The following is a 13,201-nucleotide window of genomic DNA, read 5'->3' on the forward strand; positions in this document are numbered from 1 at the left end:
GTTGGGACTTCAGTCAGACTGAGATGCTTTGGCATGACATGAAACAGGTTAGCCAAAATTCTCTGACTCATTATCATAAAACACTTTATTGCAGTTCTTGCTGTCAAGGGTGCCACAACCAGTTTTTAAGTTTTGAGGGGCAATTTCTTTTTCACACAGAACTGGGTAGGTTTGGATAACTTTTCCCCTTTAATAAATTAAATCATCATTTAAAAACTGCATTTTTTATTTACTCAAGTTATCTTTCTCTAATATTAAAATTTCTTTGATGATCTGAAACAGTATGCAAAGCAATAAGAAATCAAGAAGGGGGCAAATACTTTTTCACAGCACTGTAGGCGCTACTCAGTAGTGTAATGTGAAATGTAGTGAAGACTGATTAACAATCGAAACAAAACAATGTACTGTGCTGCTGTCCAAAGCTGTTCTAAATGTATGGAAGATTTAAAAGTGAAACAATTTCATATGAGAAAATTACACTTTGGCTGACAGACTCGTGAAGCCTTTGAAAAAGGGACTGTTGTTTTCCTGTGGCCTATGTCTATCTTCAATATGATTAAAGCAAATAAGAACAGAAAACCTGGGTAAAGTTGAAGTGAGTCCATCCTCCAAAATCTCTGAATAATTTACCCAGATGTGTCATGTTAAACATATGACTTTTCCACCAGGAAATCTTCAGAAGTTACGTAACTGGGAGAACCCACAACTGTCCTCTAATTAGATGGAGAGAAATGTCTGGCCTGTAAAAAGCTGTGTGATATATATTCCATCACCCCCCCCCCCCCCCTCGCTTTTTAATCCTGTCTCTCCATTTCCTCATGGCCATGTGTCAGGCAGAGCTCTGGATACCACACACATACCCACTTCATCATATGTGTGCTTACTCATCATCACAGCACCACATCAGAGAGGCCCCATGCACAATACACTTGTCTGCAAGCCAAATGGGAAGAAACCACAGCAAGGAGACCAAAGAGACCAGAATGGCCGATCCCCACCCCCACTGCACCCCCCACCCGTGCCATTCCCAACTGTGCTCCCTGCTTCTCACTCAACCTCCTGAGTCATAAACTATCGCTGCCTCAGAAGTTCTGGTTCAGAAACTTACCCTCGCACTCCCCAGCCCCGCTTGGAAGAATATTGTCTCCACTGTGAAAGCATCTGTTAAGGGAAGAACAATGATAAAGAAAAACACAAATTTAACACTTATCCTTGGCACGCAGGGGGGGAAAGCCATTTGATGCAGGAGAGTGCGCTGAATCTAAGAGCTGCGTGGTCGTGAGATGTCAGCAGCTATGACAAGGTTAATCAGCGCCCGCTACTTTGCCTCCAAACATGGATTAAAAAAAACGAAAAGAAAAAAAAGTCTTTCAGCGTCTGCGTGAACAACATTTTGCAAAACCAATTATCTCTTTTGAATAAAGGGCGTTCGCCTATCAAGAGTGAGCCCACTTAAACAGGGTCAAATACAATTCGCTATCACGCCACTTTCAAATAACATATCAAATTGTTGTCACTTCCATTTGCGACAGTAATGTGCACCTACTAAATTGCACTACTGCCTTTGGCCACTGACAACAGCTAATTGTAAATGTCAGAGTCATTCATGCATGTCTCTCCATGGTGGTACATGATTAAAAATCACCTATATTCCTTCTCTGAATATCTTGTTGTAAAAGCTGTAAACATATATTTGAGTGGGTGACAGCGTGCCCGGGGAGAATCCTTCATTCGTTTGTGGCGATGTGGCAAAGTTACTCTCTTTGGTATCACTTAAAAAATGACCCAAAGAGAGGGAAGAAAAAAGGATCTTTGTGTGCATGTGTGTGTGTTTGTGTTTGAGGTGGGAGGGTGGTTGGGTCATCCAGTATCATTGTCCTGGCCAGGGGTGCATGCATGTGCGCCTGCCCACATGCGACAATGATTTGTTTTTCTTCGTGACCGTGATTAGAGGTTGTCAGCCATGCTTTTACTAGAGCTGATGGGTAATTTCACTCTTTAACATGGTTTTGACTTGACGGCTAGATTGGCACAAATACACACACACACACACACAAGCGGACGCACACATGATACATACATACATGTTAACAACATGCACACCAAAGCACCCAAGGGTAGAGTCACTTTTACCCATATCCATACTCGTATTCTCTCACTCACACACACAAACACACACACACAGACAAGACAAACAAATCAAGTGCCATGTCCATTAGAGTGGACTAATCAACAAGGCCTACATCTTCTGTCACAACTCACACAAGAACATTATGGATAATTTGTGTCTATAACTCTGCATGCAATTATTCCTGCATACATTCCTGCGTGCATGCCGTTTAATGAGCCGAGCTAATTAAATATGGAAATTAATGACATACAAAAGGAAATAGGGACAAGCACAGTCCCGATGCATTTGAAGGAGCTGCTAAGAGCCTTTTATTGCATTAGGGACTGGGAGAGAAATGTGCCTTCCTCTAAGGAGACTATTAACAAACACAGTGATTAGCACAAGCCAAAAACACCACGTACCATTAGATGTTATTCTCAATACGGCAATGAAACTCGTTTTACACATTCCATGAATTACATGAAATATTACAGTCAGCCGCTGCAGGCCCTCGTGTTTGTCATCATATACTTTTTTTTTTATAATGAAGCTCATCGTCGCAGTAAACCAACATGAATCACCTTAATTACACAGTGTTTTCTGGCTTGTAAACGGAAAAAAAGATGATTTTACAGATGTACAATCTCATGTGAGTAAATTTAATCATGGACTGATTACTACTTGGGCGATGCAGGTGTATGCTTTGGGCTCTAAAACCAATGGTAGCCCTTGGCCTTGTGGGGGGGAGTGGGTCTTGGAGCCCATCCCAGCGAGAGGCGTGGTAATCTGAAGCAGGGCTAACAAAGAGACAAACAACCATTGACACTCACATTCATTTAGAATGACCAATTAACCTAACCCCGCTAAGTGTTTGAACTGAGGGAAGAAAAGGGGAGTACCCGGAGAGAACCCATGCACACGGTAGAAGAACATGCAAATTCCACACAGAAAGGCCCCGGCCAGACACTGGAGTCAAACTGTAACCATGCTCGTCAAATCAAAAATCATAAGGATGTAGGCTAAAAGCTGAATATAACTGTCTGGCAATCAAAATGAAGGCAGCATAGACAGTCTATAGAAAAAGGCATACTTAGATGACTGGCAAAGCATTGCATGTCAGCAGTGGTGCCAGTGCCACAGTCCTGGCTCCTGTGATGACCTGGATGCTTCCATCTCAAGTTCCCAGGTGGACTGCACCCTTTTCCATCCAAAGTACCTGGAAGTTTTTCTCAGAGAAACCCTTGAGGTAACTAAAAACTTAGTTCAGAGCATTGTTTTTCTGCGCGTACACAGCAGTGGAGGCCTGTGAAGAATATCTACATTTGTCTGGTTTGTTTTAACAGACGCGACTTTATAAAAACACCTCCTTGTTCACTTATACAAATGTAGCGACCAGGTTACACCCCGACCGTCTCGTCTGTTTTTCTGTTCTGTCTATGTCAGAGCTGCAGGTTTTTGCAGCTACGCACACACACACACAAAAATGCATGCACAAAGCAGTGAAAGCAGACAGGCTGCAGCCTTCTCATTGGGTTACATACAGGGCCTTCCCACAGGGTTTTGTGCAGGTGTGGGTGGGTAACAACTTTAAAACTATCAGAAAATAAAGTGCTTTATCAAGCAACAGTACTCTGACTTCATCAGCAACATAGTAGGCCAGAAAGAGCCTGCACAGATTGATATTGAAATATCGATTCTTCCAGTAATTTATGTTCTAGAATCGATTCTCATATTAAAATATCGATATTTTAGTACTTTGGGCTAAATTTGTAGTTTTTCATTAACAGGAACACCGTAGAAAGAAACTATATCTTTCGGATAGTCTAAGTTGGAAGGAACTACTTCCTCTTACGCCTTTCACAGTCATATGCAAAATAAGGCTGTATAAATGTGTCAGCCCCTGGCATGCGCACTCACAACAATGGCTGAGTGTAAATGGAGTCATGTGAGGACGTATTTTACCTCCACAAACGGCCGAGATGTAGTTTGCAATACATGTGGCAAGACACTGAGGTGCTGTGCCAACACCACTAACCTAGTCAAACACCTCAGAGTAAATCATATCACAGAATATGACAAGCTTATGTTGAGGCGAACTGAAGAGGAGGAGAGGGACAGGTGCTGCTAGGGGAGACAGACGTCTCTTGCAGAGTCCTTTAGTGCTGCAGGCAGGCAACGTGTTCAAATAGCGCACAACTTCATTTTTTTTATTTCTAATGATAATAATAATAATGGCTTGCACTTATATAGCGCTTTTCTAGGCACCCAAAGCACTTTACAATTCCACTATTCATTCACTCTCACATTCACACACTATCGCGCCATCGGCCCCTCTGGCCAACACCAGTAGGCGGTAGGTGAAGTGTCTTGCCCAAGGACACAACGACCAGGACAGAGAAAGCTGGGGGATCAAACCGGCAACCTTCCGGTTACAGATGAGCTTCCCAATCCCCGAACCACAGTGACACGTGATAATACATGATAATTCTACATTATTAAGCAATATGAACAAGTAGTCTGATGCCCTGTAATCATTATGAAGCTATATTATTACGATTATATAATACAATTATATATTGTATTATGAAATACAGGGCAGCACGGTGGCACGGTGGTTAGCACTGTTGCCGCACAGCAAGAAGGTCCTGAGTTCAATTCCAACATCAGGCCGGGGTCTTTCTGTGTGGAGTTTGCATGTTCTCCCCGTGTTTGCGTGGGTTCACTCCGGGTACTCCGGCTTCCTCCCACCGTCCAAAGACATGCAGCTTGTGGGGATAGGTTAATTGGAAAATCCAAATTGCCATTAGGTGTGAATGTGCGAGTGAATGTGAGCACGAATGGTTGTCTGTCCCTGTGTGTTGGCCCTGCGACAGACTGGCGACCTGTCCAGGGTGTACCCCGCCTCTCGCCCTATGACAGCTGGGATAGGCTCCAGCGCCCCCCGCGACCCTGAAAAGGATAAGCGGAAGCGAATGGATGGATGGATTATGAAATACAATGAAACATTAAGTTTTTGTACAGAGTATCGGTATCGGATCAGTATTGTCGATACCACTCTGAGTTTTACTTGGTATCGGATCGGAAAGGAAATCAGTGATGTCGCACATCACTACCATTCAGACTGTGTATTTAAGGACCAGCTGTGTCTTTTATTCTCTGCCAATTTGTCACATTCACAGTGATGGTGAATTGGCTCACTCAGTGTTGAGTTGGCTTCCCTGTGTTTCTGCCTTTAACCCCAGGTTAAAGCCTGAAGCTTGTTACCTGTTCTTGAGAAAATCACCGTGTACACTGGATGAGTCAGGAGCTCACAGCTGGTCTCAAACCTTTGTCACCCTCACAGTCCAGTGGATTAATCGACTCCAGCCTGCCCATTCTCCGTGGATACCTAATTGCTCACACCGCATGTCCACCTTCTATCCTCTAAGTAATATACCTCAAACATGCACTATGAAAAATGTCTGAATGTTTTCGTGTTTCATATTTATTTACAGCCTTAAACAACAGAAGCTGACCAGAGGTGTTTTAGCGACAGGCACATTTGCATTCCACGTCTCCAAAAAAACCCATTTTCAAAATACACAAAAAGATGAAAGTTGTGTTTTGTTGCATTTAATTATTGTGGAAAGTTAAAATCATTGATTTAGTGGTCATTAAAACATGTTCGGAATTTGGAAGATTTATGATGATTTCTCTCATAAACCCTAACACACCTCTCTCCTACATAAGCTGCCTTTATTGGTAAAGGCATGTACAATGACCATAAAGGGCTATTCTATTCTATTGGACAAACTTAGTCCAGCTATACCTAACTGTCTCTTTCCCTCTCTACAGTCGCCACCTAGGTTTACCAGTAGTGTTTGGGACGCACCCATTTTCCCCACAGTCCATCACTGCTCAACACTCATTGGAAATAAACCTTTAAAGACTTTCAACTGTCTACTCTTTGGCTGTGGAAAGTACTTTATTCTTTACTAACAACAGCCCTGAGAGACGCCTGGTGGTGCCAATACACATAAAGGTTCAGGCCAGCCAAAAATATTAGGTGGTGGATCATCGAGACGAGCGATGGTGGTGAAGCAGCAGTGTTAGCACTACCTTGAATGTTAATTATATTCAACACTTTCTGTATACTGTTGAGACTATTTGATGCTTCCTGTCAGCACCCGCCAAGGAGAACAGTCCTTGTTGCAAATGGGATGTAAGGAATAAACTAAGGAGAGCACAGAGATGCGTGAACAGCCTGTCACTTGCGGCCACTGAATCAGAACCGTCTGGCAGACTTAATGACTTGATCAATTATTTTTCTCCATGCAAGAAGAAAGTCAGTGCTTTAAGTAGGGCCTTTTCTCTGCTGGACATTTTGCATTTAACTGTGTGTTTGACTCCTTAAGTCTCTATGTATTGTGCTGTTGATGACATTTATAGAACATCAGTATAAAGTAATACATGTTACTTTGTGTTACAGTGTGGACAAAGTCTGTGTGCTGGTTGGGCCTGTGCCAAGTTTGCATCCAGATTATCTGAGTCATTATAATCTGCTCGTGATTTAGTGGAAATTGTGCAGTGATTCAAAAGCATGTGCAATGTAAATTGCTATTGTATGCACAACCAGTGCTTTTCACACTGTCCGTATCATTCTGTGTGTGTCACATGAGATGACGGGAAGCTATGGGAACAAATAAAGACGCCTTTCAGTGAGAAGCAAGTCATCACATCATGCTTCATGCAATGTGTACCCCACTAAAGACACATTCTTCAGTGAGAATATGAATGTGTGTGTGTCTGTGTGTGTCAGTTTGCACAGGGAGAACCCTCCAGACACACAGGGTCAGACATAGTTTACAGACGAGCTGACTCCATCCCAAAAAAACTCACACACCATGGGATACAAGCAGGCCCGAGGGTGTATAAACTCAAATTGAAGCAAAAGGGGGGTAACAGCAGGGCGGAGGGAGGTTAAAGTTCATCTAAAATCGCCTTCCCCCCCTGGGGAAGTACCCGATGGGCTGGCTTGTGGACACCCACGCATGACCCATGAGTTCAGGTCAAAACAAACGAAGCAGAACGCCTCGCCTCACAGGTCTTCACCTTAGATAAATTCCAAAGGCATCAACTCTTGTCCTTTCTGCAAAAACAAGCCATCATCTGCTTAACCTCTGACCTTTCTCCCTTCTGATGTCACCGCTGATGTCACTCCTTCCCCCTTAACGCTTGATCCTCTTTTTGTTAATCTTGCCTCGTATCGTCTCACCCTGGAAAGAGACGAAAGAGACCGATTGAGGCAAAAAACGAGGAGGAGTTGGAGAGGTTTAGCAACTCAGCGCTCCTCTCCCATAGGGCTTACCTCATCCTTCTTTCCGTTCCCATCCCTCCCACCTCTTTCTCGCTTGTCTCTTTATTTATACTGGACTTTTTTTCCATTCCTATCCTTCTCCAGATTTTGCTGTCCTGTTTTACACAGCACAACTTTTTGCTGCAGAGCTGATAGCAGAGATGCAGCTATTTAAAGCAAAGAAAAGAAACATGACAGCAAAGGTCAGGGTTTAAAGAATTTGCAACTACATAAACTATAATTATTTGTTTATCTAATGAGAAGTTGAAAACTTTGAGAGGTGAAGAAGGTGCCGGGGGGAAACATGTTTAAAACTGGCGGGGGGGTTTTCTCTGTAGGTCACATTTAACCTTGGTGTCTCTGCTTAGACTGATTTAACCCAGACAATGAGAAATGGAGACGAATTGTTGGTCTGATGGCAGTAGATACTACTTTTCAGCTTTTGTTAAAAAGAAAATCCACCACTTAATCCATTATTACCATGTTTTTGGCATTGACTTTTACCATGCATACCCATGGATTTAAATTTCTTGAAACCAATGCAGTAAAGTTACCAAAAGAAGCACTTAAGAAGCTGAGCACAATACATTTTATTGCAAGAGCTCTACTCTACTGCACCTTTCTCAAATTCATGGCTGCTAAAATTCTCACAGATTAATGGATTATTTTCTCAATTACTTCAGATTAGCAGAGATGAAAATAATCCATGCACAGATCTGAGACAAATGGTCCAACTGGCAGTTCATTAAAAATAGGTATTAAAAAAAGAAGAGCAAGCATTTTCAAGATAACTGCAACAATGTACACATGGTTATTGAAGTGCAACCTTTTTGATACAATTTATCAACATAACCAATATAAAAACACAGATGCAACTTTCAGATCTGAGAAGTAAAGCCAATGCAGAAATGTGTTGAACCAGCATTCTATTTATTGGCCACCAGGGGGGAAAATCTTCCTGTCCAATAGAAGGCAGTAGATAAATAGCTCTCACCACAGACCGCTGCAATATTCAACTTTTATGCTGTTTATGGTGTCATGTTAAGGAGTGTAGCAAGTTAGGATCCAAATGCAAGACAGAGCTAAAAAACAAAAGCAAGACTTTTATTTGGCAGTTAAAAGTCTAAAGCATAAATCGAAAAAAAAAAAGGTAAAAACAGTCAAACAAATTCAGGAATCACGTGAAAACATAGAGAGAAGTAGAAAGGCAGAGAGAGTACAACACAACAACGAACAAACAGTCATTTATACTGGTCCCGCGTCTCTGTTCCCTCTGTTGTAGTGCCTGCCTGTGAGTCTGTGTCTGTAAGTTCAGTCTGTGTTATGTTTCCTGTTTTATTTTGAAGGTCCATGTCTTATGTTAATGTATCTGGTTTTGCGTCCCCTGTTTCGTTAGGCCTGATTTGCCCCAGCTGTGTTTCCCTCCTGTTACTCATTCCCTGATGAGTAACAGGGAATGCCTGCCTGCCTTCCTTCCTTCTCGGGTTTTGTTACGTTTTGCCATCCAGCATTAAAGCTGAGTTTTGAAGAACACTTTTGCCTGTCGAGGAGTCTGCACTTTGGGTCCTTTTCCTGCTTGCATACAGCCGTTACCTGACACAAGTAAGAATAAGTTTAAATGAAAAGTAACAAGAACCAAACTAAAAAAGAACCATAAAGTCAAAACCAAGACTGACTTCAAGACTAGTTCTGGGGTTGGAACCATGTTTAAGGTTTCAGTTTTTCAGCTCTCAAGATTTTTCAAACATTTATGCTTTTAGTAGAGAAAAGTGAACAAATAGTACAACAGTGTTGTGAGGGCCAGGATTATCCTTCAGACCTGCTGCTCTGTTCCAAACTCCATCAGTACTGGGTGTGTGAAAATTCAGAGTCTGATCAAACACAAAACCAAACAGAACAAAAGCTAAATCTATTACATAGTACTTCATGCAAAGACAAAAGGTCAAAAGACAAAAGGTCCTCAAAACGATTGTTGCTTGCATAAATTATTTATATGATATGAATGAAAGTTTAACGAGAAGCTACTGAACCTGATGTGATGCAATATGCTAGAGCAGAGTGTGTTGGAGTGGTTGGAACATGTTGTATGGCAATGAGTGAAGATTCTTTGGTCACAAATGTTTGTCTGACTGTGGGCAACAGCTTGCATACACTTTAAGCAGACAACAGATGAGTTTATTTTAGCATCATTTCACATGAAATAGAAACAGTTCATATAATTTCCAACATATAATTTCTTGAGTGTTTTGTAGTTTGTGTGCTGCCAACGAGAAGCAGAAAGTATTTACAATGGAGCCAGATAAATTTTTACTGTGGCTACATCCAAGATTATGTTTTCATTTTAAAACAGCTTTTTCAAACAAAAACAAATGTGTTTCAACCATTTCTTAGGTTACCTCAATCCATATTATTACATATGAAAATGCAAGTCACAGCAAGGTCCTGCTTAAATGAAATGATGCTGAGCTTACAAAGTTAACAGCATAATGAAGAAAAGGCACAAGTTCAAGAAGCAAATGTAACCTACTTTTTTCAAGCTTTTCAGCCTCATTAATGACTGTATCTTACAAAACTCACTGGTTTAACTGTATCAACGCTTAGGTCTCCGTTATTAAATACATGGATGCTTTTTTTTACCTGACAAATATGACTAGCTTTGTGATTAGTTGTGCTAACTGACACTATAAGAAGCGTGTAGCTAGTCACACGTATTAGCATTAGCTATAACTTAGCATATCATTCTTTTATCTAAATAGGCTACAAAAATCACAATGGCACAAATGCTACATTCAAAAGTTTTTAACATAGCATAAAAAAATACTCCTATTTTGGTGTTTTGAAGCCAGGTGTGTCAAGTAAAGTGGGGTCTGAATATGTCTGTGAAGGTTCTCATTCATCGTAGTCAAAGGAGCTTGCAAAGAAAAGCGTCTGGACTTTAAGTTACTTGAAGACGTTTCACCTCTCATCCGAGAAGCTTCTTCAGTTCTAAGGTCAAATGGTGGAGAGTCCTAGATATAAACCTAGTGGGAGTATCCCCCCACAGAGGGACAAAAGGACCCCCTGATGATCCTCTAATCGCCCGAGCCAAGGTGTGAAACTGGGTGTGGGTCCCAATCAGCCAGAGTTTCGGGTGAGTTCATTGTGAAACCTGGCCCCACCTTATCATTTCGCATGATAAGGTGGGCCCACCTTATCATTTCGCATGATAAGGTGGGCCCACCTTATCATTTCGCATGATAAGGTGGGGCCAGGTTTCACAATGAACTCACCCGAAACTCTGGCTGATTGGGACCCACACCCAGTTTCACACCTTGGCTCGGGCGATTAGAGGATCATCAGGGGGTCCTTTTGTCCCCCTGTGGGGGGATACTCCCACTAGGTTTATATCTAGGACTCTCCACCATTTGACCTTAGAACTGAAGAAGCTTCTCGGGTGAGAGGTGAAACGTCTTCAAGTAACTTGAAGTCCGGACGCTTTTCTTTGCAAGCTCCTTTGACTACGGGTCTGAATATGCTTACTAGCTAATTCATTGTGATTGACATGTCATGTAGCCATACTGCTGAGTCATTCTCCTTTCTGACACACAAAATGACTGAAATTTAAAGAATGAGCATGGTGTTTTTATTTAATATGCCCCCAATTAGTGACCAACCCCATAAAATCATCAGGAAATTGATAACTCTGGTTAGCACCAAGGGCTGTTTTCCTATAGGTTTCCATAGGACTGAAAGTTGTTTCGCAACAACAGTGATTGCGCCCTGGCGCCCATTTACATTTAAGTCAGTCTCACATTGGCTTCACTTTTTAAACCTGGAAGGTACATCCATCTTTATTCTGGTTTCCAAACATGGGTGATGTCACCAATGGGCAATGACACAATAGCCCCATTCATCTTTTATATAACCTACTTTCTGTGCGCACCAAGGTCGCAAACCTCACAGAACCAAATATTTCACGAAGCTGAAAGGATTAATATTGCAATGCCACATACTAGCATGACTAAGAATTTAGACAATGACCACAACATCAAAAACAAACACAGGCGCACAAAGAACTGAACAAAAACCCATTACTAACTTAAAGAATGTCAAACTCAAAGTGTTTGCTTTCCTATTGCTAACTTAAACCTCGTGTACATTGCTAAACTTTTGTAAACTATGAGGTAGTTCCTGTAAGTTCAGGTGGGTTTATCCCACAACACGTTCCTGGGAGACACTAAAAACATTGATACTAGAGCTACATGGATAAGTTTGGCTGTGGTGCATCTCTCAGTGGAGCTTCATTATCAGTCTTCAAAGCAAATGTCAACTAAAAAAAAAAAAACAGTCATTAGTCTTTTTCTTTTGGTGGTGGAAATAACCCACAAATCATTAGTGTGTTGCACTCTCCCTCTCTTTACTGTGGCTGCAAGACAGCACTTCTCAGCGCCTGCTGTAAAAGGTATGTTGAACATCTCTCCCCGAGTCTTTTTTTTTTTTTTTTTTTTTTTTTGCTCACAAGGACATACACATGCTGATTAAAACCTTCACAAACTACTCACATTTGCATAGACAGCAAAAACAAGTGATATGAAAGCAAAAGTTATTGCTGCTATAGCTTTCACCCTGACAAAACACAGAATGCTATATATGCTAATTAGCCGTTTAATATGAATGGCTAATTAATGGTATGCAAATGAGGGAGTGCCATTATTGGACCTGTTTGATGTGAGGGTGGACGCGGAATTGAAAATCCTTAGGAAAACAGACATTTGATGCTGTCGCTTAACACACACACACACACACACACACACACACACACACACACAGGGAATCAATTTGGTTAATTGTCAAATATGCAAACATGTAAATTGAAGTCATGCATTGCCATGACCAAAGCACCTAACCATGTCCCTGGAGCATGAATGTGAGCACAGGAGTCTGAACACACACAAAGTTAAGTGCGCAAGCACACACTCCTCTTATCTCATCAGCCCTTTAATGGCGTTGGTATTCAGCGCTCTGTCCTCTGACACAATGCATGCCACTAATTACCAATTCCCTTGATAAGAGCACTGCCAATAGAATACATAATGGAAGATGAAGGGCCTGCATGCTAGGTCACAGCTATTGAGCATTCTGACTGTACACCACTTTGAAAAGTGGCTTTCAATCAACAAGGGCTGCTTAATTCTGCCACAGTTAGGAACCTGTGCCATCCAGGGAGGTCTAAAACAGCTGCTATCCAACCATCACAGACGACTAATGGCACAGGACGAATACCTAACAATCTTTCGTGAAGGGTGAGGTCAAAACATTCTCATTCTCCTCTTGCAAGGATTTCTGGCTGTGCTCTGAACTGTATCACCTTGCAAAAGACCATAAAGCATTCATCAACAAGCCTGAAACAGAGAAAGTCGCCGCAACAGAGGCATTCTTCTTCACTCACTGTGTCTAAAATGCAAAAAGAGTAGACATCACACAAAAGATTTGTTTTCTATCTTCCTGCTTCTTCTTTTTCTTCTCTTTCTTTCTTTTCCTTTTTTTTTTTTTTTAAACTGAAAGTTAATTGAATTTGTATGTTAATGAGGGCTGTGCATAGCTAACGAGCTCAGTGTGTGACCCATTAACACGTTGAATGATTGTTATGCCCGGGGCAAGAATCACCTATAGGAGCTCAAAACACAAAGACAAAGAGCCAGTCTGAATACATTATAGATTCATTTACATGTTCATTGACATTACATATGTGTTACAGTGATGTTTGTCCACCGATC

The 13,201-nt window shown here is 41.6% G+C and overlaps 1 protein-coding gene across 2 annotated transcripts in view; it reads right to left on the minus strand.

Annotated features, from left to right (window-relative positions):
* The window catches only part of LOC309699155 (uncharacterized protein), a 104,657-nt gene that overhangs the window by 46,255 nt on the left and 45,201 nt on the right, over nucleotides 1–13,201 (minus strand). For both annotated transcript variants that reach the window (XR_014274257.1, XM_082522038.1), the window contains exons 2-3: nucleotides 7,275–7,365; nucleotides 1,109–1,161 (exon numbers count right to left, since the gene is read on the minus strand). Coding sequence is in view for 1 of the 2 variants with exons in the window: in XM_082522038.1 (XP_082378164.1) it covers nucleotides 1,109–1,161; nucleotides 7,275–7,365 (144 nt within the window). In the remaining variant the exon portion in view is untranslated. The remainder of the gene's footprint in view (nucleotides 1–1,108; nucleotides 1,162–7,274; nucleotides 7,366–13,201) is intronic.

This window comes from Aulonocara stuartgranti, assembly GCF_965226115.1.
Source record: "Aulonocara stuartgranti genome assembly, chromosome: 22".
NCBI classification, from domain to species: domain Eukaryota; kingdom Metazoa; phylum Chordata; class Actinopteri; order Cichliformes; family Cichlidae; genus Aulonocara; species Aulonocara stuartgranti.